Source organism: Excalfactoria chinensis, chromosome 5, assembly GCF_039878825.1.
Source record: "Excalfactoria chinensis isolate bCotChi1 chromosome 5, bCotChi1.hap2, whole genome shotgun sequence".
NCBI classification, from domain to species: domain Eukaryota; kingdom Metazoa; phylum Chordata; class Aves; order Galliformes; family Phasianidae; genus Excalfactoria; species Excalfactoria chinensis.
Window position 1 is genome coordinate 36,157,765 of NC_092829.1, and position 27,867 is coordinate 36,185,631.

A 27,867-nucleotide genomic window follows, 5' to 3' on the forward strand; every position below is an offset into this window, starting at 1 on the left:
GAGGGAGGCAGAGCCCCTCTGAGCGCGGATCGGGGCCGGGCGGCCGCGGCTGAGCCCTCTTACAGCTCCCGGCCCCGCTGTGGGTGTGCGCGTATGTGGGAGGGGGAGAAAGAGAGGCTCCTGGTGCCCCTCCAAGCGCATTAAGGACACTTGGGCCTTTTAATTTTAGGAATGAATGCTGATACTTGTGTTTCTTATTGTGATCCGGCTGCCATGGATTCCTACTACAACGCAGCCTCCCAGGGCGCAGACGGCTCCTCGCCTTTTAGGGCATTTCAAGCGAGTGACAAGTTCGGCCCCGCTTTCCTGGCCGCCAAAGGACAGAGCTTCGGTGACAGCGGCGCGAAGTGCCGGAGCCGCTACAGCCCGCAGGAATGCCCGTCCCTGGACGGCAGCGGGCAGGCGCCGGGCCCCGCCGCGCCCCCACCCGCCTTTAGCAAATACCCGCAGCCCCAGCAGCAGCCGCCGCACCTCTACATGCAGCGCGGCCCCTGTAAGACCCCCCCGGAGAGCAACCTCAAGCTGCCGGAGAGCGGCGGCCACAACGGAGCCCTGCAGGTCTCCTGTTACGGTGAGTGCGGGCCGCGCGACGGGGTCGGGACGAAGAAGGGCTCCCGGGGCCGGGAGAGCTCCGGGGGAGGCAGTGGGTACCCCTCGTTCCGTTTTGCCGTGGTTTTGAGGCGAGCGCCGAGGCGGGAAGAGGCAGAGGCTCGGGGAAATCGAAGTAAATGTAAGAGAAAAGCAATGCGGAGCGCCGCTCCGTGCTGAATGCCACCGAGGGTGGGCTGCGCTGGGAGAGAACTTGGGGCGAATGTCACCGAGCTCTGCCCCCGCCGCAGCCCCGTCCCACTCCCCCTCCCGCTGCTGCCCGAAGAGGCCGTGCGCCGGCGGGGCTCCGGGACGCTCCTCTCGTGTGTCCCGAGGGCTCCCCGGGGCGCGCAGTGCCCGGGCGGACGGGGAGGGGAAAAACTGGAAGAAAAAATAAAAAAAGGAAGAAAAAAAAAATCAAAATAAATCCCCGACCTTCTATTATTTCAGAAGAAGGGAAAGTGGAAATGAAACCTCTCCCTCGGTCCCTCCGTGCGCTGCGGGCAGAGCGGGGCTGCCGTGCCTCTGTCCAGGTGCGCCCGCCGTGACCCTACCGCGCAGGGACGGGGACGGTGACATGGATGGGCACAGCCGGGTGCACTGGGAGCACGGGGAAGGACAACGGAGAGAGGTGGGGGAACGGTAGCTCCTGGAGGAACCCGGAGATTCCAGCTCCCGCGTCCCCGACTCTCGCTGTCACATCAACGGCTGCTTCTGTGCCCTCTTTGCTTTCTCTTTCTCCCCCACACACCTTCCTTTCCCTCTGTGCAGGTGTACGAGAGTGCAGAAGAACCTCCTCGGCCCCATTCACCCTGAGTAAAGCCGAAGGGGTCCCCGCACCCCTCTTCCCATGGCACCGGGCCCCGCTCCCGGCCCATCTGCTGCCCCGTCATTTACTTTGTGCCAAGACCCGCTCATCCGTACCTGCCGGGGCTGCTCCCGTCACCCCATTTTGGGGATGCAGCCCTTCCCTTGGGAAGGGGCCGAGACCGGCGGGTGGCCGCTCCGCATCCGCGGAGCCTCGGGGCTCTTCGGGGCTCAGAGGGAGTCCGGTGCCGCCCCACCACTAAACGGCTCCCTAATTTCCGTAGGCTGAAAAAGCCCCGGGGGCCAACTTTGCCCCCGAGGGTATTTTGCAGTCCCGGGCAGACCCGCCCGAACCTGCTCCCGCCGTCACCCCAGCGGGCGGCTCCGGTCCTTCTCCATCCTTCAGATGGAGCCCCGGGTCGGGAGCGGATGGCTCGGCTCGGCCCGGCCCGGCCCGGCCCCGGGCGCCGTGTGGTGCGTCTGGGATCGGTGGTGCTGTAATAGGAGCCACATGGCTTCTCGAGGATAATTAACAACAACACTAATAACGAGGGCTAACGATTTAGGAGGGCGTCTCTCTGATGGTAGCCACGTTCGGCTTCCTCGGTGCTAAAGCAGCGATGGCGGTCGTGGGCTGAGCCCCGCCGGGCACGCACCGCTCCGGGACCCTCGGGGCGGAGGCGGCCGTTCCGCTCCCGCGGATCGCAGAGAACCTCGGAGAGGCGGCGGTTCTATCGGAGTGGCCGGGACAGGCCGAACCCCACGGCTGCTCCGGCGTTTGTCCGTCTCTCCGGGCCGTCCACCGGGGCTCGGTCCTCTATTAAAATAACTCCTCCTCAAAATATAATAATAATAAATATATGTTGATATATGTAGACACATATATAATAACGGAGCAAAAAAAGAGCGAGGCCGTGGAAAAAAGAAGCCTCTCTCCGGCGGTGTTTTCCTCAGCCTGCTCGCTGCACTCATTGAGCTGGGGCCGATGCCCGTGCGAGCCGCTTGAGCCAGCCGGGGGATTTCTTCTTTAATTTTAATTCCTTAATAAACACGTTCCGAGCTATAAAAAGCCCCCGCCTTCCATTTATAGCTCCCGGCGTCTATTTCCAGATCGAATCCCTTCCATTGCATTGTACAGATAAATATAGGCAGGGAGAACAGCGGCCGCACATCGGCGCAGGAACAGAGCGGCGGTTCTCGGAGCGCTCCCGCGGGGCTCCCCCCGCTACGGACGGCCGCGCTCGGCTCCCGCTGGCACCGCCCTAACGGGGGGCTGCGGGGCGGCCCGCGGAGCGGCACCAGCAATTAAAGCGAAATCTTCAATAAAGCCCCTCGCGGCATCCGAGGATGATTGATGCGCCGCGGTGATTGAGCTGCTATTTCTACGGCGCGGAGCCGGAGTTAAGTTGTGTGTCCTGAACTTCTGGGCGCCTATACCCGCACACGGCAACAAGCGCAGAAGTATGGGCTGGAAAACCTGATTCGGGCGGTGAAGGGAATGTGATGGGGACGTGTACCCACGGGAGGCAGAGAGAGGAAACGGCTTTCTTCGTGCGGAGGAAATCTGTAAGTGCGGGGTTAAGCACATAACGAGCATTTCTTGTCTTTAGAGAGCTGCAAAAAGCGCAGTCTGAAACGCCCCGTTGTTAGCAGAAAGCGAGTGCCTTAGGAAATATTTGTCCGCTGCGCACTTTATTATTATTGCTATTATTTTAATTGACACTTCTAATGCTTTTCTCCTCCCCTCCTCCCCCCGATGCACACGGCAGGCCCCCCGCCTCCGGGACGCACCGTGCCCGGTGCCCGCCGATGCTACCGCGGTGGCACCGCTCAACCGGAGCTCCCTGCGCCGGCCCCAGCTGGGCGATGCCGCGTCCCCGCCCCGGGCCCGATTCCCTCGGACCCCCGCCCGCCCCGGTGCGCGCAGGGCGGACGGTACCTCGGGGTTCGGGGTGCGCCGCCGCCCCCGTTCCGGCTCCTGCCCCGCGGCCGAAGGGAGGCGGGCGGGTAGAGGGGGAGCTGCCCGCACCCCGGGGGCCGGGAGGGGTGGGGAGGTGCTGCCCCGGCCCCCCGCTATAAAGGGATGCTGTCGGGACGCGCGGCGCGGCGCCAGCAGAGTGGAAACGGAGGAAGGAGGACGGAACCCCGGGGAGGATAAGGGCGTGCGGCCGCGCTGGCGCTCTCCTTCCCGCAATAGGGTCAACAGATCCGCCACTCAGGGAGAGGAGGGAGCTCCCGCCGGGAGTCGGGCCGAGGCGCTCGGCGGTGCGGGGCCTCCTTCGCGGGAGCTGCGGAACCCCCTCGGCCAGCGGCGCGCCAAGGTAGGGCCCCGCTCGCCTCTCGCCCTCGGGAGGGCTCGATCGCCGCTTTTCGCGGAGACGCGTCGCGCTTCTCGTGGCTCGGCCAGAGGTCTGGCTGTGGAAACCTCGGTAGGATTCCCGGCCCGGGCTGCTTTATACCGCTCATGTGTCAGCGGAGCGGAGCTCCCCCCAGGAAGGACTCTTTTCACTGGAGCTCTGTTTGTTTTCCATCTGTCCGCTGCCGAGCGGGATTAGCTCCGCTTTGGCCCCGCGCTTCTGTAGCGCACGGTGTAACCTTACCGGCGACGGGACGGGTGCGGAGAGAGAGAAAAAAGCCTTCGACTCGTTCTTGTCTGAATTGTTTTGAAACAGACTGGAAAAATACCGATGGGGAGAGAGATTTGGAGATGCTTACTGCGCGCGTCTTTTCCTAAGGGTTTGATGTGCTATTAACAATATATGCTGATGCCAGATAGCGCAAACGAGCTGCGTGTGTGTTATCTGGGGCTGCAGGCTGTTTATTTTGTGCTCCCTTTGAGTGCGCTCTCGGTGCGGTTGCATGACTAACCGGCTACAGTGATTCACTGGCTGCTTTCTGGGTGATTGCTCCAAACAAGTTGTGAATCAAAAGAGAGCTCCCTGGCTGTGGTTTCTAACCTCCCAAGTCAAAACCCGGAGCGGGTTTAAGGGGAGCTGATGAGTGAACTTCAATCCTTTAGATCTTGAAGATTTATCCCCTCTCCAAGCCCTGCGTTCAGAATCGAGATGAGTTTCCCTTGTAAGAGAGAGGTGGTGTCCGGGAGGCTCTCAGCCAAGTTCTGCGCTGGAGGACATCTCCAGCCACAGCTCTGGCCCTCCAGCCACCCTGCTGCCCGGCTCTCCAGCTGAGTCTGTTCAGGGCCTTTCAGCAGCTGTATAATTCTCAGCTAAAAACCGTGGTGCACTTTGGGCAATAAGTGACTTCTCATCCCATTTTTCAGCTGGAAGAACTGAGGTTCAGAATGCATGAACAGCTCGTGCAAGGCCAGGCTGTTGCCACGCAGCGGCATCAGTGCAATCTTCCCCAGGCCCAATTCCAGCAGCAAGACTCCCATAGCTGTGGAGGGACTGGTGAAGTTAGTGGGAAAATTCAGCAGGCAGAAGTCCCCAGTTTGATTTTGGAGGGGGTGAATTTGGGTTTTCTTAGCCAGGCTCTTGTTTGGTGCAAGAAGTTGTAGCAATCACTGTGTGTTCTCATGTGCCCCAGTGCTTCAGTGCAGAACGGAGGCTCAGCCTACCAGTCCACACAAATGGGCGCTTCTTGGGCAGCTGAACAAGCAATGGGTTGATCACTGCTTTTCAGAAAATGCTGAGAAATCCCTGCCCCAAAAGTGCTGTTTTTCTATGCACCTGGAGGAAAAAAATATCCTGATCTAACTATTAATCAGTTTGGAAAGTAAAGGTCTTACATATGCCCGGAGATACGCTTCCAAAAGGAAAAGAGACAGCTCTGGATGAGGAGAAGCCTGAGCTATGACATAGCTGATAGAGGATGCTGTGATTTGAGAATCATTTACAGAGGGGTGGATGGGAACATTGAGTAATTTACAACTATTGTATGTCTCTTTGCTACTCCAGCTTCTGAAGCAAAAGTTTTTAAGTAGAAGAAGAAAGCTACATATATATGAAATGAACGACCTCCTCTTTATTTTCTGCGTGAGTTCAGGCAGATCAGTGCTATTACACACACTGACACTGTTTGTGCTCACACAGTCTTTGCATTTTGACTGTCACCTCTATAGGCACAGCGTGAAAGAACACTTCTGGACAGCGTAGTGTTTTAGGGACACTTTTCTGTTGAAGAGAGATGGAGGGAGAAGGGATCAGAGGCAGAAGAAAGGAGGCAGGGAAGGGGGAGCTGAGAAAACTTGGAGGAGTGGTATGCAGTGGCAGACAGCTCTGTGTGGAAGGTGCTCTGGGATTGATTTTATGGACAGCACAAACCCACCAGCACCAAATTCTTCATCTCTCCACTGGGGATAGCTGTGATTCAGCAGTCAGTAGCCGCTGCGTTTGGGTCCCTGCAGGGTCTGACTGTGACAGGCAGATCTGTCATAAGCTGTGGTCTAGCTTTGTCTTTGGCAAAGACTTAACTCAGTGGTTAAATGCCTACTGAATCTGATAATTTCTTTTTTGGAGAAAATGTGAATTAAGGTTTTACCCTGTTGGTGTTAATCTGCTTGGTGGAATCAGTATTATTTCTAGGTGTGTTTCTTATTACTTATTACTGGTTAGGTGTGAGGCAAGTCCTTCAGCAGGTACCGGAGTTGGAAGGGCAAATAGTTTCAGTCGATGGCAGTTGTGCTGAGCTGGTGTGGAAATTTCATGCTGCCTTGAAGACGGCAACTGCCTTTGTTTGGTAAAAGTCTGTGAGCTGGGATGCTGCTGAGGGAGGGAAGGATAAAGTAGTGGGAGCCACCATGCCAAACAGAGCCATGGAGGGCTTGGGGGCCTTGAGATGAGGAGCAGTGTAATGAGAAGCTCAATCAAACCCTTCATACAGTTCTGGTGGTGGGACATATGTGTGCATGTAGGGCAGAGGGATCATAACAGAAACCAAATTTGTGGAGTCAAAGCAAGACAAGGCTGGTTATTCAAAGGGAAATGAGGAAACTGAGAAGACAGAACACTTTGAGCAGGCTTCTATCTGGGGAAAATGACAGGAACTTGATATATCAAGACTGGAAATGACTCCTGTTCATTCCTCTTGTGTTTAGGGAGATAGACAGGGCTTTGCGTGCAAACACCACTGCACTGAAGAAGCATCTCAGGTCTCACCGGTTCCTCCCTGCACAGAAGCAGCCTCCTCAGGCCCTCAGACACTGCTGACTGCTTCAGCTGTGAGTGCTAATGCTGGTGTCAGGGTAGGGCTTGGTTTCCTAAGGGGGAAACAGGGAGCTGCATATTCTTCTGGTGTGAGAAGGATCAGATAACGAAGGTGCGTACAGAAAGCCAAGCTAGTCAGAAGCAATAGGAAGTGAAAGGAATCCACATGAGAATAAAAGCAAAACAAAGCTGTAAATTTCAGTGAGTGAAGGGCAATGTTGGGAGATTTCCCAGCAGTGGTCGAAGACAATGTGAAAGTGACATTCTGCAGGGACAGTGTGCAGGGAGACCCTTGGGTCCAGCTGCAGGACCCCCATCTGCAAGGTGATGGGCAACTTGGGGCTGGGGGAGGTTTTCATGGAACAGGAGAAAGAGGAAATTGTTGCTCAGTCTGAGCCACAGCAATGGCTTCTGAAGGAATGGAAAACTATCCCAAACTGGAAACTGAAGGATCACCAGGATACCAGTGCATTGGGTGTGCAGCTGTCCCAATGCTGCTGGGCTGTCTTGTAGGGGCTGGTCATCCATAGGGCTGTCTGTTTCCAGCATCTGTGCTTTGCAACACAAGGAAACATCAGGGATTTCCACCCCCAGCAATGTCAATGGCAAAAGAACTCTCTGTAAGATTATTGCATATCTATTATCTTGCTGAATAGAGCCTGGCCTGGCAGCACTGATGCATGAGGAGAGCATGAGGCTGAACACTGGGCAGGCATGAGCTGCAGCCCAGCCCGTGTGCTAGTGTCTGGGTTGGGAGGCTGAGAGCCCTCCTGGAGCATTGAGTGGTTCTGTTCCAGCTTCTCCTCCAATGGTGCATGCCCAGACCTCATCCTGGAGCGGAGTCAGAAGCACAGCTGTGGTAAGGACCCATACCTGAGAGCTGAGAAATGCTCAGTAATAGACATAACCTGGCTTATCAAGATTTGCTCTGAAATTCTGTAAGCAGATTGGAGCCAGATATCAGTCTGAGCTAGACAGGACACAGCCAAACGCTAGAAGGCAAGAGGAAGAGAAGACCCACCTACATTGGCAGAGGACCTGCAGACATTTTGTGCTCCCCACGTCTCTAGATGCCAGTGAGGACTTCCAAGATAAATAGCCAGTGGACCAATTGCTAGACATTTAGACAGATTGTGGAGAAGGAGGAGGCCAGAAACACTCCATGAAGCTGTGGGATTTATGGCAGGGCTTAAATATTGCATTTCAGCCCTTCAGCAGGAGTCGGAAAGCTGCTACTGGAAGAGAGGGAAGCTGGATGCTTTAAGTCATACAATGTCCTGTGCTGGAGAGAAGAGTATTTTCATCCAGCTCATACCACTTCAAACTATTAGAAGGACTTTTGCAGGATAGAGAGCAGTGGGGGGATTGGCTGCAACATCAAACATGAGTGCAGCGGCTGGGTTAAGTGTGGCTCTGGTAGGGAATGGAAATGTGGGAAGGCTTGTTGTAAATATATGGCTAGTAAGGACAGAGCCTCATAAAAACCTACCGAAAGGCCCAAACACCACTCAGGAAGCAGGGGCACCTGGAGCTGCACATACTGAGCTGGGTGATGCTGCTTTTAAGTCAGGGCTGAGGCTGCAGCAAGGTTTGTGGTGCCCAGGGCCGGATATTAAGTTTGTGTTCAGACCAACCCTCTTTTAATTTCCTTTCAGGAGGGGCACATTTGTGGCAGCAAAAAGTGGTGTTCTTGGTCGTATATCCAATTTGCCTGCATTTGGCAGTGGTCCACTTGAGAGGGAGACCCATGGAGCAACCCCAGGTGCTGTAGCAAGAGAGGTGCTGCTGCCTATGCGTGTAATGTACGGGCACTGCAGATGCTTGTTCAGGTTCTGTAGTTGTTAACCAAAACTAAACAGAGTGGGAGACAATGGGGCAATCCAAAATGGAGCAGTTCATAGGTGGAGGAGAAATGCCAGTGGGAGACTGAGCCTGTGGGCTCCAGGAGAGATCCCAGCAATGCTCAGTGTGCAGATTGTTGAGGGTGGCACCTGATCACTGAGCCTTACAATCCTTAAAGACATGGCTTGTGTGAAAGAAAGGGGTTTGGGAAATGTTTGTAATGCTTGCTTCTGTGGGCAGGCTCCTGAGCTGTCTCTTTGAGGTACCAGCCAGTTCTTGGGCCTTGTTTCTTGTCCTCATTGGGCGAAAGGCCAACAAGCTCTGTGCTGTGTAAATTATGCTAATCAAAGGATGTTTGTGCCTTGCCACTAATAGATAATATCTGGGATGTGCTGTACTGGGTTCATTTTAGTTTTCACTGTGGATCTGTGGAGTTGAAATTGGTTTTCGTGCTGGGACAAGTGCGTAGCAAACTGTGGCGTAGGTTCCCCACCACCTGTGTGCACTCAAGAGACTAACAGAGCAAGGAAAGCATGGCTGGCCACACTGTTCCTGTGACAGCTGAGGGCATCTCAGTAAATGGGGACTTTTCATGGGAAGTCCCCAGCATGAGAGAAGAGCAACATGGCACTGGATGGTCCTCCAGCCTTCACAGCCCTCCTGGGCACCAACCCAGCTGCCAGGGTCACATCTGCAGACCTACAAGAGCTACAGAACACCACATACTTCTTGTGAGAGGGGAAATACTGCTGCATACAGATGGGGACAGACACAGTGCTGACATCAGACCAAAGTGAACCTAACTGCAGGCTGACTAGATGCTGCAAAACTTGCTAGCACTGAAGTGTGGCATGCACGTGATCCCATAGTGATCCAAACCCTTGATACCTTCATCTAACTTTATGGCATGGAAGTGAACTCATGTCCTGGCATCACATGGAAACATGCAGCATTCTTATTTCTTCTTTCTTTCACAATCTACAGAAAACTCTTCTGCTTCATCCAGTAGATGTGGGATTACAAGAAGAAGGTTCAAGGAGGTACAAACAGACCTCCGAAATGCTCCTGGTATCAAAGCAGGATGCGATGCAAAAAAGATTCATTCAGCTAATATGCCTGTTTTGTTGTGTCTGTTCTCTTCAGAGTAGCCAAGGAGAACCTTTCTGGGAGAGTTTAGAATTTAAAGACAAAATATTGTATAGGAAACAGGGAAATAGAAAACCGAATGATGAGTGTTTATGAGAGTTTATTATATCAGAAACCCTCCAAAAATAAGAGGTTCTGAGGTTTTGCTATGATATCAATACCACCGGGTCCCTTGAGGTTGTGTTTCTTAAGCCAAGAGATAACTAGTTGTAATAGAAATGCTAAGTCAGGGTCTGAACCAGTGATTGAGCACCTGGTGGAAGGCAGGGCCAACCCAGGGGAGCTCAGCTGCATGCAATGCTGCTGAGTGACTGGACCCTTCCCAGATCTCATTTAAGGGTTGGTAGTAAAAGCAAGGGTATCTTGTTGGAGGTCCCTGTATACCTGAAGCTTTCTGAAGGTAAGCAGCTTCTTTCCTTTATTTCTGTGATGACAACTGTTGCATTTGAGCACATCTTCACTTGTTGCTACCTAGGATTTTGCTACTGCACTGTCATTGTTGGACATTTCATTGCATTAGACCAATTTGGGGAAAGCATAAAAAGATAATGGATAAACACTACAGGAAATGTGATGAGTTTCTTGGGTGGGCTATATCTCAAAAGTAGGTTTCCAGATATGAGGAGAAATCCTATTGAGCTGTAATTTGTGGGTACGTTACTGCCTTTCATTGCTATTGATCTTGTTGGGCCTTTGCCTGAGATTGAATATGGCAGATAACATTTGTTGATAGCTATTGATTTCTCTTGAAAGTGTCCTGAAGCTTACCCAAAAAGGAACCAACAGTCTATGATAGCAACTAGCCTTCTAAGGGATGAATTTTTCACCATATTTGGGGGCCTAGGTATAAAGAATGTGCAGCAAGGCAGATGATGTTTGGCTGAAGTATTCCATCAGGTTTGTTAGATGCTAAAAAAATGCAGTAGGAGCATGCTATGGCTGGTAGTGTGGGGGAAGTTTGGCTAGTGCTGGGAGGAGACATTGATTCTGGCTACAAGTGCCTCTTGATGGCATAGATATTACCTTGTATGCTGCCTGGTCTCTGGGTGCTGCTCCTAAAGGTCTAGGTATCTTGCATGATACTGGAAACCCAGGAGTAGGTACCTGAATCACTCTCTGGGTACTTCATAGAAGAACAATAGAAGGACCAGGACTAACCCAGTTCTTGGTCTGTTTTGTTTGTTTCAGTCCCTTTCAGAGAAGTTGAAGAGGAAAACACAGTCTGATCCCAATTGTCCTCTTCAACCATTACCCAGGAACCATAATGTGCTCCTTACAAGCAGTTCCTGAATTTGGGCCATTTGGCATGCCATTCTGGTCTACCTAGACTCTGTGAAAGTCTCCCAGTGGAATGGACTGGGTATTTCCAGAAGAAAAAGTGTTCTACTTGGGATAGAGTAAATAGTCTCTGTGGTAGGCTCATTTGTGGACACCTGGCTGAACGCCCATCCCTGGAGATGGAGGGCTCATAGAATCATTTGAGTTGGAAGGGACCCTTAACAGCCATCCAGACTAACTCCCCTGCAGTGAACAGGGACACCCACAGCTACATCAGAGTGCTCAGAGCCCTGTCCAGCTTGACACTGTATGTTCCCAGGGTTGGGGCAACCGTCACCTCTCTGGGCAAGGTGAGGATCCTGAAGCAGATAAGCCACGGTGTACTACAGCGACTGTGTCTACCTACTAACATGTGAGAAGCTTCCTGGTCCAGGAGAAGCTGTCAGAGGTGCTGGGTGGGCCCAAAAAACCAAGAACAGAGCCATGAATGCTGAGTCTGATGGAAGTCATTTCCTTGATGGGGAATAATGAAGAATGGCCAGATTCATCTCACCAGGAGATAATGGGGCACCATGATTTTCTTTTCTGTTTAGCTCTCACTATGTTCTTGACAAATTGCATTCATACATGCCATCTCTCTCAGCTGGTAGTTATTTTACAAAGGAGTTATTACAGGGGAAGGTTATTTATTTGAGTATGCACTACTGCCTAAGTGAACTGGACTCTATAGTAGTTGTGAGATTCACATTTATAAGCACCAGCTCCATCTGTTGTGGGAAGTAACCATGGGATTTGTTTCAAGCTGTTTCAGAAAGCTGCATGTTCACTACAGAAAAGAGAGAACACAAGCTACTAGTGCTCCCAGAGTCCCCAATCCCAGGTGAGGCTCTGGGAACTGGCAGATGCAGCCAAAGGACTTTTTGACCCCTTCTTTGGGTTGGAGAGCTCCTACTGCTCCTTCTTGGCACTGATACCTTAATGCTAAAGCCCTGGCTTCTTGTGTTCTGCAGCTTTCTGTGCTCACTGAAGGAGTTTTGTAGCTTGGAGAACCACAACTTGACTGTGTGTCTTTTCCTAAGAGTCTTAAGAGCAAAATGAGTTGCTTCAGCAATTGCACATGCCTCTCATGCTACAAAGTTAGGACCAAAATATACAGTCAGATAGCAAACCTGAGAAGGTGTTTTGTAGGAAGCTGGGTTTGGGATGAAAAGGAAGAAGAAAGCAACCTGCTGTGGCCCAGCAAGCTCTCCTTGCAGGCATCCCTTCTCATCCAACCCAAGGGTTGGAGTTGCCCTAGGAAATGGAGAACAGCCAGTTCTGTTCCCCATAGCGGATGCCCCAAGTCCTTGGATGGTGGAAACTGAAGTGATCCTGGCTCTGCCCAGCAGTTTGCACATAAGTGTTAATGGGTTCCTGAGTCACGCAGCCAAAAGTTGACTTGTGCTGGTGAGCTGAAGGTGGGGATGTGATGGACTCATGGAGTCTTTCCAGGTGCCTGGCCGAGTGAACATTGCTGCTGAAAATAGATTTCTGGGGCAAACACTCCTTTTCACAAGTTCCTAAAAACAATTTCTGTAATATTTGCTAATGTTTACTTGACATTTGCAGTCAAGCATGTCAGTATGATCCTACCCTGGAATGTTAACTGGAAACAAACAAGAAAGTGGGCATGAGCACTGCTGATGTGAGTGCAGTTTTCAATTTAGGCTGATTTTCATGGTCATCATCTTTCACATAATGACCCACTTCTGCTGAGAATTAGTGGTATTGCAGGAGTTTTGCTGTTTTCAGGTGTTGTGACTTTTTGCTCTCTGTTCAGAAGCACAATACCAGAGCCACTGTGTCTACTGTCTGACTCTTCCTACCAAAAGCTGCCTCCAGTTGCCTCTAACTTAATCAAAACTTAATGATTTGGGCTAAAAACTCCCACAGCATGTTTGCCTCTAGCTGTTTTTATAATACTAAGTTGTTTTGTTTGTTTTTTTTTTAATTTCATCTGAGGTTTTTCCAAGGGCATAGATAAAACTAAGTGCATTTTTGTTTTCTCCACGTCAAATAATAATAATCTGACACTGCCTTTTATCAGATGTTCTGGTGCTTGGTGCTGTGGAGCACAGAGGGGCAGGGGGTTGAGTAGAACACGTGCCCTTTGCCTTTTCTCTGAACAGGAGAAGGCTGAAAGAGCTGTGGTTCTCACTGGCTCAGTAAAGACTGAGCTTTGACTCTCACATCTAAATACACAGCAAGTTTCACATGCTCTGGACAGGGTTACAGCCAGCTTTGAGTGCACTCTTCTTGTAGTGGCCTTTTCCTCCTGTAGATGGTCCAGCCTTCTTCAGGTCTGGGTGTTGCAGGGGAACATGTGAGAAAAGCTGTCCCTGGGGAAGCAGCAGAAGACAGGGATATGAAACTTTGTCATAGGAAAAGCTTGGTCTGCAGGCTGGGGAATGTACTGCATTGAATGGGGGGCCTTTTTCCCCTCTCTTTTGACTTGGGTTGTGCAGTGCTCTGAGTTACGTGATACGAGGAGTTTACCCTTTCAGCAATTTGCAGCTCCCCTTTCATAAGTAAGGAACATTTCTGTTGAGGCTTTCCTTGTTCAGCATTACCTAATGGATTTTTTTCCCCTTAATAACTGTCATTTGCCCTGTGCCTTGCTATTCTCAACTGAAAATGAAAAATGTCAGTTGCTGGCTGCGAACAGCATTCATTATTCATTTACCAAAGGAATCTCAGGCACATTCATCCCATTTCCTCTGAGTGCCTCATTATCAATAAACCTTTACCCTGCTGCTTCTATAAATCATTTTCATCCCTTTGCTTTGCAAGCCAAGTGCTTGAGGTCCTGCACAGGTATCTCACAGGAGTCATGGACCAAGTCAAGCAGTGGTGTTTCTACTCCTTGGTCAGTTGGTGAAACTTCATTAAGAGGAAATTATTGAGTACGTACATATGGATGAAGAAATTGTTGTACTGAAACAAGCAGAAAAGTTGGGCAAGAATTTCAACCATTCTTGCTTTTCTCTCCATGATCCCAGTGCAAAATTTGCATGGCTGATGTTGTAGCAGCCCTATTGGCTGTTGGTGGCTTCCTCCATGGAATGCCGCTGCTGTGTCTCTGCTTCAGTAGAGGCTCTTGGTGGTGGATGCTCTTGTAGTACATAGGCACTGGTACCAGGGTGAGGCAGGGCTGGCAGCCACAGGGGCCAAGAGCTTATTAAACTTTACTTCAGCCAGAGCTGAAATACATTCTTCTAGTGCTGGACAGCAGAGATTAATGGAGCCCTTCTCATGGATGTTTTATGACACTTTTTTAGGATTCATATAAAAGGACTGGGACTTTTGGAGCAATTTAACTAAATATTTGTTTAGGCTGTGTAAGAAACAGCTGGGGTTTCCAGGCAGGTCAGACATAAATGGATATTCCTTTATCTCCCCTCACCTCTAGAAACTGGATGGCTTCTGTGGTGCCCATAGCACCAACCCCATCCCCTGAACCCACAGTGGGTAGAGGTTTGGCAGTAAGTGAGCTAAGCAACAAGGGGTCTGGAGGCAATCAACCTGTTGCTGCCAGGCTTACTGTTTTGTCTTCATTCTTGGTCAGCAAGTTCCTATTCCAGCTATACTGCTTTTTTGCTTCAGTTTGTGTTTTTGCTGCCCCGCTCCTCTCTGCCAATAGAGTTGATCCCTGCCTGCCTCCTGTCCCCACTTACTGTGAATTGGAGGTTTGGTAGCCAGAATCCTAATTTCATTTTGGAGTGCTTACAAAAGCCTGGTGCTTGCAGGAATGTTAGCAGTTCCCAGACCTGGCTGGCTCTGAGTTTTGCGATGTGCAGCGAGAATGGAAATAAGTTCTAGTTGTGCTTCCAAGAACAAGCACGTTTGGTAAGGGCTGAATATTTTCTTTCCCTCATCTGCGCCTTTCTTTACTAATCAGCTGTATAAAACTGAGGAGCAGCAGAACTATTGTGCTAAAGAACCTGGCCCGCATTTTGGTTCAACATTTAAACTCAGCCTTTTCTGTGGTTTAGTGAGGTTCAGCCAGCTTTGGGTGTTTTCTGCTTTTTATTTCAGCTTTCCAGTTTCCAAGCGGGAGTTGTAGTACCCCATTTCCCTTTTGATGTCCCAGCATCTCACAAACTGGGGATCACAGCTCCCCTCATACTGGATGCTCTCACTTACCTGAGGGTCTGTGGACCCTTTGGAGGTGAAATCCCAATAAATAGCTGCTGGCGGGTGTGCAGGCATGAGTCTGTGACTGAAACGATATGGAAATGCTTTGAAAGAAGGAGACCATTTCTCCTTTCAGTGAGGCCATCACTGTAGATGTTCCTGCACTAGAGATAAGTAAGCCTGATCAATGTGAATACATAGGCTCATCAGGGAGAGGCAAGGTCTTCTGTTTCAGTATCTGGCACAAACCTTCATCTCCTTTCATCATCCGAGGTGAAGCAGCAGGAGAGCAGCCCAGCAGTTTCATATGCTCCCAGCAGGGGCAATGGCTGTGCATTCTCTTGATCCAGTTCTTTTCCTGTGCTGCATTCTGGCAGCCAGTAGGAGAGATGCAATGGCAGCAGAACTGTTTCTGTGCCTTTGAAATTCACTGATTAGCTCTCTCCTGCTCTTCAAATGGGTGTGCCTCACAGAGAAGGATTTGGGGCATAAACTGCCTTTTTGCTCCAGCCACAGTTTCTATTCAGAGTTAGCAGAATAGATTTGTTTCTGTAAAAGCCAGTTTTGTTAGTGTCCTTTAAATACTATGAGAGAGGAGCAAACAGCATGTGGTGCGCTCTCAGAGCTGATGCTGAGCTCTCTGTATACAGGGTGTGCAAATTCACCTGCTCAGGAAATAAAGCACAGTGCTCACATGCAAGCATTCACAGCTGCCAGACTGTGTGATAGGTGGATGTACACACAGAGACTGCTCAGCTTCATGCAGGTTCCAGGGACCTGCAGGCAGGCTGGGCACAAGGAACTGTGCTCGTCCTTATCTGGAGTGGGAATGGAGGTGTTCCAATCAGTTCCCACTCAGCAGCAATGGCAGTGCAGCTGTCATAGTAATGGCACCTCATGCAGATTTCTACCACCTGCATTTAGGAGAGGAATGATGCTTAATGTTGCACCTGTGATCCATTGTGGAGGTTTGGTTGATTATCTGCCCTTTGCTAACAAAATCAGCGATTCCAGAGCCAGACACAATTTTGCATCTTCTCTCCATCTTTCTATCTGTAGATCTCAGAGTGCTTGCTCCTTGAATGGGAAATAAACCTCAAGATTCCTTCCTTTTAATGAATGAAGGAGCACAGCTGCTCCTTTTTATCATATCTAACCCCAAATGTGAATATTTTTTTAAATGAAGGCCCTGTGCTGCCTTCTGAGCAGCAGAGGCAGGCAAGAGGCAGAAGGCTGCAACAGCCAACCTGGAAAAGCAGCAGAACAGCTTCTCCATGGGTGGAGGAAGGTTCCAGGGCTGTAGGGTTGCTGCTGGGGTTCTGTAGGTGTGCAGGCTGGATGGTGCTGCATCTCCTTCTTGGTAAGAGATGCAGCCAGTGCTGCTCACACCAGGCCTGAACTTTAGGGCTGCTAGTGAAGTATCAAACTACATGCTGCCAAGACAGTGCACTGGGGAAACCTCCCTGTGTCAGCAGTGTTCATGACTTGTGCTGACCTCGTAAGTGTCTCACAGTCTTGTGGGGTGCTGTGCTGTTTCTGTAGGATCTGCCTTTGCTCAGGGGAATAGCAGCAGATGCTGTGTGAAGGAGACATTGCTTTGAGTTGAGCCCAATGCTGCTGTGTGCTTTGGAGACGCACTGCTCTCCCCTGCCATGTGGATGTGCCAAGCTGAATTCACTTCAAATTAAATTTCATGGTTAAGTTTATACACGGAGAAGACTTTACATCCTCATCTTTCCAAAACAGCCAGTTAGGAACAATCCAGATACGTGCTTTGAACCCTCAGCATGGCTAGAAGCCTGTTCCCTGTGGGGAGGGATACATAGAGGGATCACTGCAGGGTCACCTGGCCACAACAGTGCTCAAGCACACAATGTGCTAGGGGTTCTCCAACCCGAGGACCCACAAAAAGATGTGCTGGCACCAAAGAGGCTTTTCCCCTCATGCAGGGATCCAGAAAGAAGATACGGCAGAGCAACACAATGCTGGGGACACCACAAGCCTGGCTGTCCCATGTTGCCTGCTGGCACCTCCTGTGGTAGATAGATATGGCAGTACTGGTGGTACAGCAGGCAGATGAGGCACTGGGAGAGGCAAGCAGATCTTCCACCACAGTGAGTGTGAGGAAGGAGCCCAGAGCAGCAAAGGAGGCACCCAGCAGTCCTGTCAGGCTTGTAAGGGTGTAGCGATGCTCACATTACCTCCTTGTCATGGAGATCTTCACAATATGTAACTCAAGGTTTCGTTAGATTTGATTAGAAACAGACACCCCAAAGTTTGCATTGAAGCTTTGAGGCCATCTCCAGTTACAGGAAGTCTGGACATATCCATATGCAGATGTATGCAATTTGTTTCACTTCAGCATTTAGCATGACTGGTCTGAGGTCAGGGATCCTGTTCCCAAGAAAAGGCAGTTGCTCCTCTGGATGCAGAGTGAAGGGAGAAGAGGCCATCCCTGTGGGCTGCCTCCAGCCCATCTTCTGCCTGTGGATAGCCAGTGGCTGAGCACTGGAGGTGAGGAGAAGTACCAGGGAGCCACCAGAGGGTGGCCTCAGGGCCTGTTTTCCTTGCTGCAGGGTTTTTGGGGAGCATTAGAGTCAGCCAGCATGAAGGCATGGGGGGGGAATGCATCCAGCTTCATGACATCCTAAATTTAAAGGAAAAAAAAATAGTGACAATGTAACTGTGATAGGATGAGAGATAATGACTTCCAGTTGTGGCAGGGGAGGTTGAGGCTGAGGTGAGGTATTGGAACAGGATGCTCAGGGTGGTGGTAGAGTCATCTGGAGGTGTTCAAGAAACATGGAGATGTGGCACTGAGGGATGTTGATAGTGAGCATAGTGGGGGTGGGCTGACAGTTGAACTTGGTGATCTTAGTGGTCTTTTCAAGCCTTAATGATTCTGTGATTCTATGAACTAGTAAGTACCGTTGGTATAGCGTGTGACTGATATACTCAGTGCCCAGCGTGATGAGTCCTCCTAAGAACCAAACCAAAGCACCAAGATGATAGACAACATGAAGCTTGCTTGAGCTCCTCACGAGTCTGAGAGAACAGCAATAAATCCTTCTGAAAATCCAGTAGAGTGGTAGAGGTAAATAGCTCCCACACCTCCAGCATCAACCCCAGTCCTGGCCACTTCTCTGCACTAATTAGGCAATTTCTTTCTCAAAGCCCTTTCATCTTTTATCCTCCCACACTCAACTTTGTGCCTTCCTGCCTTTATGCCCAAGAGCAGTAGCCACATTTTGTCCTTTCCACTTCAGCCAAGTTACGTGGACTCAGCCTTTCAGCTGTGAAGGTGAGTGCAGACCTCTTCACAAATCCACCCACTTCATGCTTTTGCTATGAAGCTGTAGCTGGGCTGTTCACCAAACAGAAAAGCTACACATAAAGATGAATTAGGCTGAACAAAGTTGTAACTGAGGATGAGCACTGGAAAAAAAAAAAAAAAAAAAGGGGATGTCTAGAGACTTTGGCAAATATGTCTGTGTAAATGACCTTGGAGATGACACTGCAGAAGTCTCCCAAGGGAAAAGCTCTTCCTAGGGACAACATTAGAGGTGGAGTTGTTTCCCAGAAAGGCTGATCCTGGACACATTTTAAATTTCATATTAGCTTGCTTGTAAAAGACAAGCCAGGCATTGTGTTCTTGCATTGGTAAGGAGGGTTTGAGCAGAAAGTATTCCTGCAGCCTTTCCATCTAGAACCTACAGGAGATGTGGGTGGAGGCTCAAGGCTTGTTGTGTTTTTCTACCCTGTACCAGGCTGGGGCTTTCTGCAGGTGTCCTACAAGGGGTATGGTGATGGGCACTGCTTTGCCAAGGGCAGCATGAGTCCTCACAGCAGGCTGTGGGGTTGCCTGGGGGCCATCCAGGATGGGAACACATGCTCATAGTGCTCAGTCCCAAGTCTTTTCCCTGTGCTACCTTCCCATCACTCTGTTTCTATTAAAGGCTTTTTCCATTGCTGGAGCTCTCAGGCTAAACAAATCAATCGGCCATAAGGTTTACACTCATTTTCTTCTCTCTTTCTCCCTCCACACTGAACAGGTAAAGAAAGCAGCTTGGGAGAGGCTGACTTGCAGCCCAACGCTGACCCCTCGGGCATGGACAACAGCTACCTCAGCGTGAAGGAGGCTGGAGTGAAAGTCCCTCAGGACAGGGCCAGCACGGACCTCCCCAGCCCCATGGACAAGGCGGACTCGGAGAGCAACAAGGGCAAAAAAAGGAGGAACCGTACCACCTTCACAAGCTACCAGCTGGAGGAGCTGGAAAAGGTCTTCCAGAAGACCCACTACCCAGATGTCTACGCCAGGGAGCAGCTAGCCATGAGGACAGACCTCACTGAGGCCCGAGTACAGGTAACAGGGATCCCTTAGGCTGGGCTAGGGGCAGGTGAGCCTTGAGCCCCTTGTCTTTGAGCTGAAGGGGGCAACAGGGCTGGTGATTCCCACTGCCTCAGAGGGCCAGGAGAGATGTGTGGCTGAGATGCAGTATTACAGCTGCTTCCTGCTGCTAACTTGGGCATCCAACCCAACCAAAACCCCAAACAAGATATTTTAAGTGCTGCTCTTTCCCCTGAATCAATATTAACCCAAATGCTTGGTAGAGCTTAGAAGCATTTGCAAAACAGAGAACTACTGCTCTGAGTGGACATCTATGACTCATGTTTTGATGGTCACCTAAGGCTGCTGGGAAGCCAGGACATCATCTTGTCATCTAGCTAACTCTGTGACTCCTGTAATCAGGCTTTCCTGGGACCACCACCTCTACAACTCACATTAGCATCAGGAATATCCGGAGTGGAAAGGCATCTGGTTATACCTCTCATACCAGGAACCCCGCTTGCTTTCTTCTTTGAACCCTACGAGTATTTGTCACAAACAAAGCAGCTAGGCCAGTATCCCTGTGTCCCTGCATGTTAATTCTAGGTTCATTCCTAGCTGCAGGGCTTTTCTCACCTGCTTTTTCAGACTAGTCTGCAGGGCTCCATGCTCTTCCCTACAGCTGCTTCTCCTTGTATCAGCTGTGGCTGCATCTCAGCAGAAAGCAAAGAGGCTCCTGTTGGTTCTGTGGGCACCTGGCAGCATCCCCACACCTGGCTTTCCTCCATATCCAGGCAGAGCTGTCCCTCCTCAGCAGCGCAGTTCAGAGCCCTGGGAGCACAAGAGATGGAGCAGGATGAGATGGCAGGGGGCTTCATGCCTGGGGAATGCAATGACTCCTCTACCCCCCCCCCCTTCAGAGCCAGCACTCTGATTGCTGCGACTGCTAATGAGATCTTTTTAGTGGTGCCCCTGTGATGTGGCGGAGGCTTGAAAGTGAAAGGGAAATGTCAAACTCGGCTGTAGCGAAATCACTGCCTTGGAGAGGGGGAAAAAAAAGAAAAAAAGCAAAGCAAGAAGTAATATATCTTGATCCCTTTTCCCCCATAAAACCCTGGGAGGCTGGTGGAAGGAGCGGAAAGACTGAGCTAAGCCTGCAGGAAATTAAACATGAAATGAAAACAAGCTCAAGTTATTCAGTTCTCTCATCCCAGGCTCCAATTTCCCATTCCAGGCCACTGATAAAATGGTGTCCAGTTTCAGTGCTCAAGGATGAATTCTGTCTCTGTTCTTGCAGGCTGGAAAGCAAAGGGCTGGTGGCCATCACTGGTGCAAAAGGGTGCATGGCCTGGCCATCAGCATTGGGATGGGTCTGGAGACAGACAGATGGACAAACAGCAGAGGCAGAAAGGGGCAGAGGTGGGGATAACGGCCACTGAAAGGGGAAGATCAGACAGGAGGGAGGGGAGCTCAATTTAATCTTCCATTTGGCATTAGGACTGCAGTGGTGGGCAGCCCTGGGGCACTCAGTGGTGCTGTGGCCCCAGCACCCCAATGGGTACTCACACAGCAGCACCAGCCGGGCAGTGGGGAGAGCAACGTACTTCATTTCAGCCCTGCTGCCTCCACAGCATGTCAGAGTGCGTGCATATGGATTGAGGTACCAGCATATGGCTGCATGTTTATGGAGACAAGAAACATTTTCTGTTCTGTAAATTTTTATAGGACTGATTGGATACATCGGGGCTTATCAAAGCACTGTCTGCAGGAGTCAGATCCATGGCATTGGCCCCACAATCCCTCCCCACTCGTTCACACCAAGGTGCAGGGCAACAGGAGCAATCTTGCAGGCACCCTGTCCCCACTCACAGACGTAACCCTAACCAATGCACCCCTTGGTGCAGCAGTGTCTCAGCTGAAGGTGACAGGCAGTGAACAGAAAATACACACTTGGTGCTTTTTCAGTTTTTTTTTCCTAGATTTCCTCTTTCAGTACCTTCTGAATTCAAGGGAGCCAAGGGAAATCCTACAGAGGAAGATACCGAGCATCCTGAAAATCGTTTGATCTCAAAGAGAAACAATAACGTTTAAGAGTGATACAGCTGTTTGGAGCAGTTGATTGCAAGCAGAAGTAGGGCACAGGGAGCATCTCCATGCCCTGGGCCCCCAGCACCTCACCTGCAGGTGCCCTTCAGCCTCATGGGTCTCTGTGGATGTTTTGCCCCGGCCTCCCAGCCTGAACTTTGGGCCCAATAAGTTTAAACCACTTTGGCTGACCATTGCTGGCCCCGTCCAACATGAAAATGCTGATGCTGGGGTCAGCCCTAAGCAGGGCAGTGCAGGTGAGTGCTTGCCAGGAGGGATCTGGCCACATGTGCTGGGCATATGTCAGCCCCAGCACCGTGCACAGCCCACGCCATGCTGCCTACCTGCAGGCACCCGCTGTGCACAGCAGGGCTCTGCCGCCCCGGGAGGAGCCGGGTCAGCACCACTGGCTGTGAGCCCACAGATCAAAGCGGCACGATCCTGGCCAGCCCTGGGACTGGCCTGCAGCTGGGCTGGGGCAGCTGTGCCAAGAGGAGGCAGAGGAAAAGCAGACAGACGGATGCCTGGGGCACCAGTGTGCTCCTGCAGGATGCTCTGCATGTGCAGTGCTCTCATCTGAGGTGATATTAGGAATGTTCCGCTGAACTACACCCTCTGGAAATCCTCGTGAGTTGGAAATTGCACCCATAGGAAATCCTCAGAAAGCACAAATCCTTGTGCTGGTTTCTTCCTGGACTAATTTCTAGCTGAGCTGACACCGCAAAAGCTGCATCGTGCCCATTGCCCAACTTATCGAGTACAAGAGCAGTGCAGGGGGGCTCCTGTTTCTGTGCAATCTCTGCAGTGAGGTGCCAGTCCCCCAGCCCTGGTCACGGTGCAAAACTTGAAGCAGAAGCAAGAAGCTCCCAGCCTGCTCCTTTCATGCGCTGGCGTGACCCGCACACCCCAGCCCCTGGTGATCGCATGCATCACTCGGTGCCTTCAAAGCAGCAAGTGATTGATGTGTTTCCCTGACTCAGAGGCTTCAAGAGGCTTTGAAGACACTGGGCCAGGCTCTGATCTCTCTTATGCCGATGCAAATCAGGAGCAATGCTGCTGACAACAGTGCAATAATCCACACTGATGTCAAGCCAGTAAAAATAAGAGCAGAAACAGAGTTTTGGTCTTTCTGCTGCCTCAAAGGCATCTGAGCAGTACTGTGAAGAGCTACAAGGCCTGCAAAGTGGAGGACATGCAACTCATAGAAGTGCACTTGTTTCCAGGAGCTAAGATGGAAAGCCTTTCTTTTCTTTTAACTGTTAATGAAGACTGAGAGTTCGGTAGTAAATAGAAGTTCTCAGCCAACAGCATCTTCACAGCCAGGAGTGAACCTGGGGAAAGCCCCAGTGCCGCAGGTCCCAGCCTGGCACCAGCACACACAGATGTTTGCTCCTTGTCTGAGCATGGGGGAGCTGGGTCATCCCAGGGCAGATCTGGCTGCAGGGCAGGGGCCAAGGCTGGGCTCCTCCTCTAGACCCCGGGTGCTCAAAGCTCCCAGACCCATGGGCTCCCATGCCCTGTGCTCACAGCCCCGCACCCCTCTCTTCCCACAGGTCTGGTTCCAGAATAGACGAGCCAAATGGCGCAAGCGGGAGCGGTTTGGCCAGATGCAGCAGGTCCGGACCCACTTTTCCACTGCCTATGAGCTGCCTCTGCTCACCCGTGCTGAGAACTATGCCCAGGTGAGCGTGTCTCCTGCCCAAATCAGTCTGTCACTGCCCCGCTCCTGGTGGTCCCCAAGCCATGCTTTGCTCCTGGGGTTCATCCCCTGCCCTCAGGTTGGGGTGCAGGTGCACTGGGTTGTGCCATTGAGCAGTGAAGGTATGGCAGCTGTTCAGCTGGGTGTCCTGGTGTGCTCCTTTGAGCCCAGTGGGGTCACAGCTACCACAGCAGGCACCAAACCCTGTTGGGCTTCAGATCCGTCATGCACTGTGTTTTCTGAGCATCCTGTTGCCCAGACCCTGATGCTTTTTTTCCCCACAGATCCAGAACCCCTCCTGGATTGGCAACAACGGAGCCGCCTCCCCTGTGCCGGCTTGTGTCGTCCCCTGCGAGCCGGTGCCCTCCTGCATGTCCCCCCACGCGCATCCCCACGCGGCTGGCGGCGTCTCCGACTTCCTCGGCGTCTCCGGCGCCGGCGGCCACGTGGGCCAGACTCACGTGGGCGGCCTCTTCGGCACGGCCGGCATCGGCCCCGGCCTCAACGGCTACGAGCTGAACAGCGAGCCGGACCGCAAGAGCTCCAGCATCGCGGCCCTGCGGATGAAGGCGAAGGAGCACAGCGCCGCGATCTCCTGGGCGACATGACAGGGCTGCCGCCCAGCGCCTCGGCACACCGCGAGAGCCAGCGGGGAAGCCGGGAGCCCCTCCCGCCGGGACTCCGGCCAGCCCTTGCCTCCTCGGGGATGTGAAAGCAGCACTTTGAGCTACCCTAGGTGTATAGAGGACGTGCGTTAAAGTAAGTGGCGTGTGCCCAGCACAGACATGGGAGGTCCTGGCCTCCTGGCACCGGGTCAGGGCTGTGGGGCAGCGCTGCTGCCGCCTGCTCTGGGGGGTGTCCTCTGCTATTGCCACTGCCTCCTCTAGGACTTGGATGTCTTTTCTCCCCGATCCTTTTTCTGACACCAGATCTGCCTTTCCGGAGAGCAAGAGCCCTCCAGAATCTCCAGCGGCTCCCCCGTCCCTCCACACATAAAGCTCTTCACTCCTCAGAACCAATCTGCCTTGCGCAGGGGACGGGACAAGGACTCTGGCACCAGCAAAGAGATGCTCTGCAGGCTGCTCCTGCCTCATGGGAGCCATGGCTGAATGGGGTGAGGGGGTACTCAAGGCCAGAAAGGTGGTGGTGGTGCTAACTCACCTTCTTCCACCCAGCAGGAGATCAAGCACCTCTTGTGTGGGCACCGTGCTGCCACATTGCTGTCCTCAGTGGCTCTCCAGCCATCCAGCTAGAGCTGTGCATATGAAGTGATGGCTGCTTGGCCCTGCTGGCCCCATGCAGAAGGTCACACCTCCATGAGCACTTGGCATTTGCTCTGTTATAGTTGTGGTTGTTGTGCCATAGCAAAACATGTGCTGTAGTTTTTACAGGGCCAGGAGTTCAGGACCCCAAAGAAGTACAGCTTGAGCGGAGCACACAGACAGGGCTGTGTGACGGCATCCTCTCATTGTCCCTGGCCAGTGCTGTGCAGCACTGTCTCTCCCACATCACCTCTCATTCTCTGCTTCCCCAAAACCATCTGCCAGCACCTACCCACAGCTCCCCAAGCGGCAGAGGGAGGGCCAAGGATTGTGGATAGTGGCATTGCTCCATCTCTGGACTGTCCAATCCCCCCCCACCTAGCAGAGTAAAGGAAACACCAGAACTTGCTCTTTCTCTTGAAGTCCCACCTATGACTTTCTTTCTACGTGCTCCCACTTGCACAACTCTGTTAAATAGTCTCCTCTGCAAGGCTACACCTTTCTCAAGCCATTCAGTGGCATAATAATTAGCACCAAGTATAATTTCAGAGTTTCCTTCTGCCCCACCAAAGGTCACGAGCAGCTGTAGTGCACAGCTCATTGGAGTGGAGCTCCAGCTTGATGAGCAAGAGAAGTGCGGGGTTTTGCCCCTTACAGCTATCACCTCACTCTCCATCCCATCTAGGTGCAGGGAGATCTGGTGGCCCTGCAAAGGGCTGCAAACAGGCTACAACCAAATGTCACGATGCAGGTTAACTGCATGCCATATAAAAATATTTCTCCAGTGCCTAGACATTGCCATATGCAACATAGATGATTACATCAGTGCTAGATCAAATGTAGCACATACTTAATGGAATATGGAAAGACGTGTAGCGCTGTATCTTGTCTCTGTAAATATGCTGAGAGGCCTGGTTCGGTGCACCTTGGGAACAACATGCAGTCAAGCAGACTATGTGGATGACCTGGGCTTTTCCACAGAAGCAAACCAGACTCATGTCCCAGCCTGAATGTTCAGCTGAGTTATCAGGCTAATATGTGCTTCAGGTGCTAAAAATGATGGTGATTACTGAATAGCTCTGGATCACTGCCCTAATCAATCTTTTCTGTGTGCACTGGTGATAATGTTACAGTTTAAATTGCAATGAACACCACCATTTACCTTACCCCAGACTTCCTTGCCCAGAGCCCTTTTCCCACAACGCAAAGGGAAAGATGCTTTTCCACCGCAGCGCTCATCCCCCAGAACTGAGCAGTGTGCAGCAGGTTGAAAAGGTGCGTGGAGATGGATGCTGCAAGGGTGTGGGTACTGCTGGCTGTCCCACTGGGTGGCCATGGCCATGCTGGGGCTTTGCTGCACTCTGCTGAAGCTGAAGGGCATTCCTTCCTCAACTCTCACAGGGCCAGGATTTCACCCAGGATGCATAACAGCTCATGAGATTAAGAGCCGCATCCTCTCCTCTTTGTGCACTGGCCTCTGACAACCCTGATCACTGCCAGGTGTGCCAAGCCCTGAGCTGCTGGGTGCACTGCAAGTGCAGAGCTCTGCTCCCATGCCCTGTTCACCTGCATAGCTCCTCTGAATCTGCCACCGTCACACCAGCAACAGCCTGGACATGCAAAGATGCAGGCAGGTCTTCAGCTGTGTGAATCTGTGGTTACACACATCTTTTAATTAATTTAATAGATTTTTAAAAAAAACTAGCTGTTAAATTAACAAGAAAAGCTGTATAAATATATATATATACACACACTTAGATATATGTGTGTGTGTATATATATATCATGTTAACCTAGCCAACCTGTAGCTACTTCATTTTTAAGGGTCACAGGGTCAGTGCTGTTCTTGCAATTCAAACTACCACAAGGATGCCTTTTTAAATAATAATTATTATTTTAATACTTTTCAACTCTATTTATGACTTTCTTCTCTATTTATTTCTTCTTTAGTATTTCACTCCTGTCCATACATAGAGTTGCAGTTCCCTGACTGGGATTTAGATGCCTGTGAAGCTGCAAGTTTCGCCTTCAATTCCCCAGCCATGCTGTATCCTTCATGGTGCAGCACTGCAGCCCCTGCTCCCTGTGCTCCCCTGCTCCCAGGCTGCCCTTTCCAGTCTTGCAGAGGTAGCAAAGGAGGCTGTCTTGCACTGCCTAGGGCTGGAAACACACGAGACATCCCAGATTTTGGGGCTAGGAATGGCAAGCAGGGAGAGCAGCACAGTTCCCAACAGGAGTTGACCTATAGCTGGGTGCTGCTGGTTGCCAAGTGCCCAGAACAGTTGTGCATACATCACTGGAAGCAGCTGCAAGCCAGTGGTGAACATCCCAAAGCTCCCCCAGTTGCTGTCCCCTCAGCCTTTTAACTCCTCTGAGCATCTCCTGCTGTGCGTGCTGGAGCACATCTGGCCTGCAACACGGGCAGGGGCACCGCAGCAAAACCACCCGCATGGACACCCAGTGTGCACGAGGCGGCAGAGCTGCTGCACACATGCATGGCAGCCCCTGCAGCACTCCCCTGGGGAGCAGGATGCGGGGGCTCTTTGGTGGTAGGGGCTTTTTGGGGGTGGGGAGGCCGGGTCCCATCTCATAGAGCAGAGCAGCGCCTTGTAAAACGTTCTCCAAACAAACAAAGCCAAAAAGGTAGTTTCCTGGAATAGGATTTAAAAAACAATCAGGCAGACACAGAGATCTGTGTTTATTTTGCTGCACTGACTGACACAACAGAAAGCAAACAGACCGAATTAGAAATTAAACCCAAATGGGAACAGGGGGAGGAAGTGGGCTGAAAGTCATCCCCAGCCCTCACTGGGCCCAAGGAGGAAGCCCAGCGCAGCCTGGCACCCCGTTAGCTCATTGTTGGTGCCCCACTCCCCACATTGCTAGGTAGGTAGGTAGAGCTAGGACTTTTGTACTACTGATTTTTTTGAAGGACAGTTTTCAATGTGTAATAATATATCGGTTTAGGTGTGCAGTGTTTGAAAGAGAGACTGGGAGAAAGAAAGAAAGAAAACAAACCTCAATCAATATCGTTGTTTTTTTTTTTGTTGTAAGATACTGTAACCTTGTATAAACGCAAACATTTCTTTGTTTTCCTTTAGCTTAAAGAAGGCCTGGGGTGGAACGTATTAAAAAATAAAAAATAAAAAAAAAAAAATTAAAAAGTTTTTAAAAGTTCAGGAAAAAAAAAAGAAGAAAGAATAAAAAACTCCTTACAAACATCGCCACGTGAGGTTTGTGCCATGCAATGTTAATGCCTGTGCAGCCGTGTATCAGCAGTTCATTACAGTGGAACATTAAAATAAGAACAAACACACTTTGCAGCTTGGTCCTTTCTATGTTTTGGTTTTTTTTTTCCAAGTAACTTATTGCACTTGCAGCTTCTTTCCTTCTTGTTTGTTTGTTTGGGGGGAGGGCTGGGATTTCCGGGCACTAATTTTTATTTCTCCAGTTTTTTTTAAAGGGGTGCAATTGCTGGGAATGCCCCCCCGCTCC

At 51.2% G+C, this 27,867-nt stretch overlaps 1 protein-coding gene across 1 annotated transcript; it reads left to right on the forward strand.

Moving 5' to 3' along the window:
• ALX4 (ALX homeobox 4) lies at positions 1-27,745 on the forward strand. The gene is made up of 4 exons (XM_072339061.1): positions 1-571; positions 19,052-19,362; positions 22,965-23,093; positions 23,395-27,745. Exons 1-4 carry the CDS (start codon positions 172-174, stop codon positions 23,716-23,718), a joined length of 1,164 nt encoding a protein of 387 aa, XP_072195162.1. The 5' UTR covers positions 1-171; the 3' UTR covers positions 23,719-27,745.
• Positions 27,746-27,867: the final 122 nt, after the last annotated feature.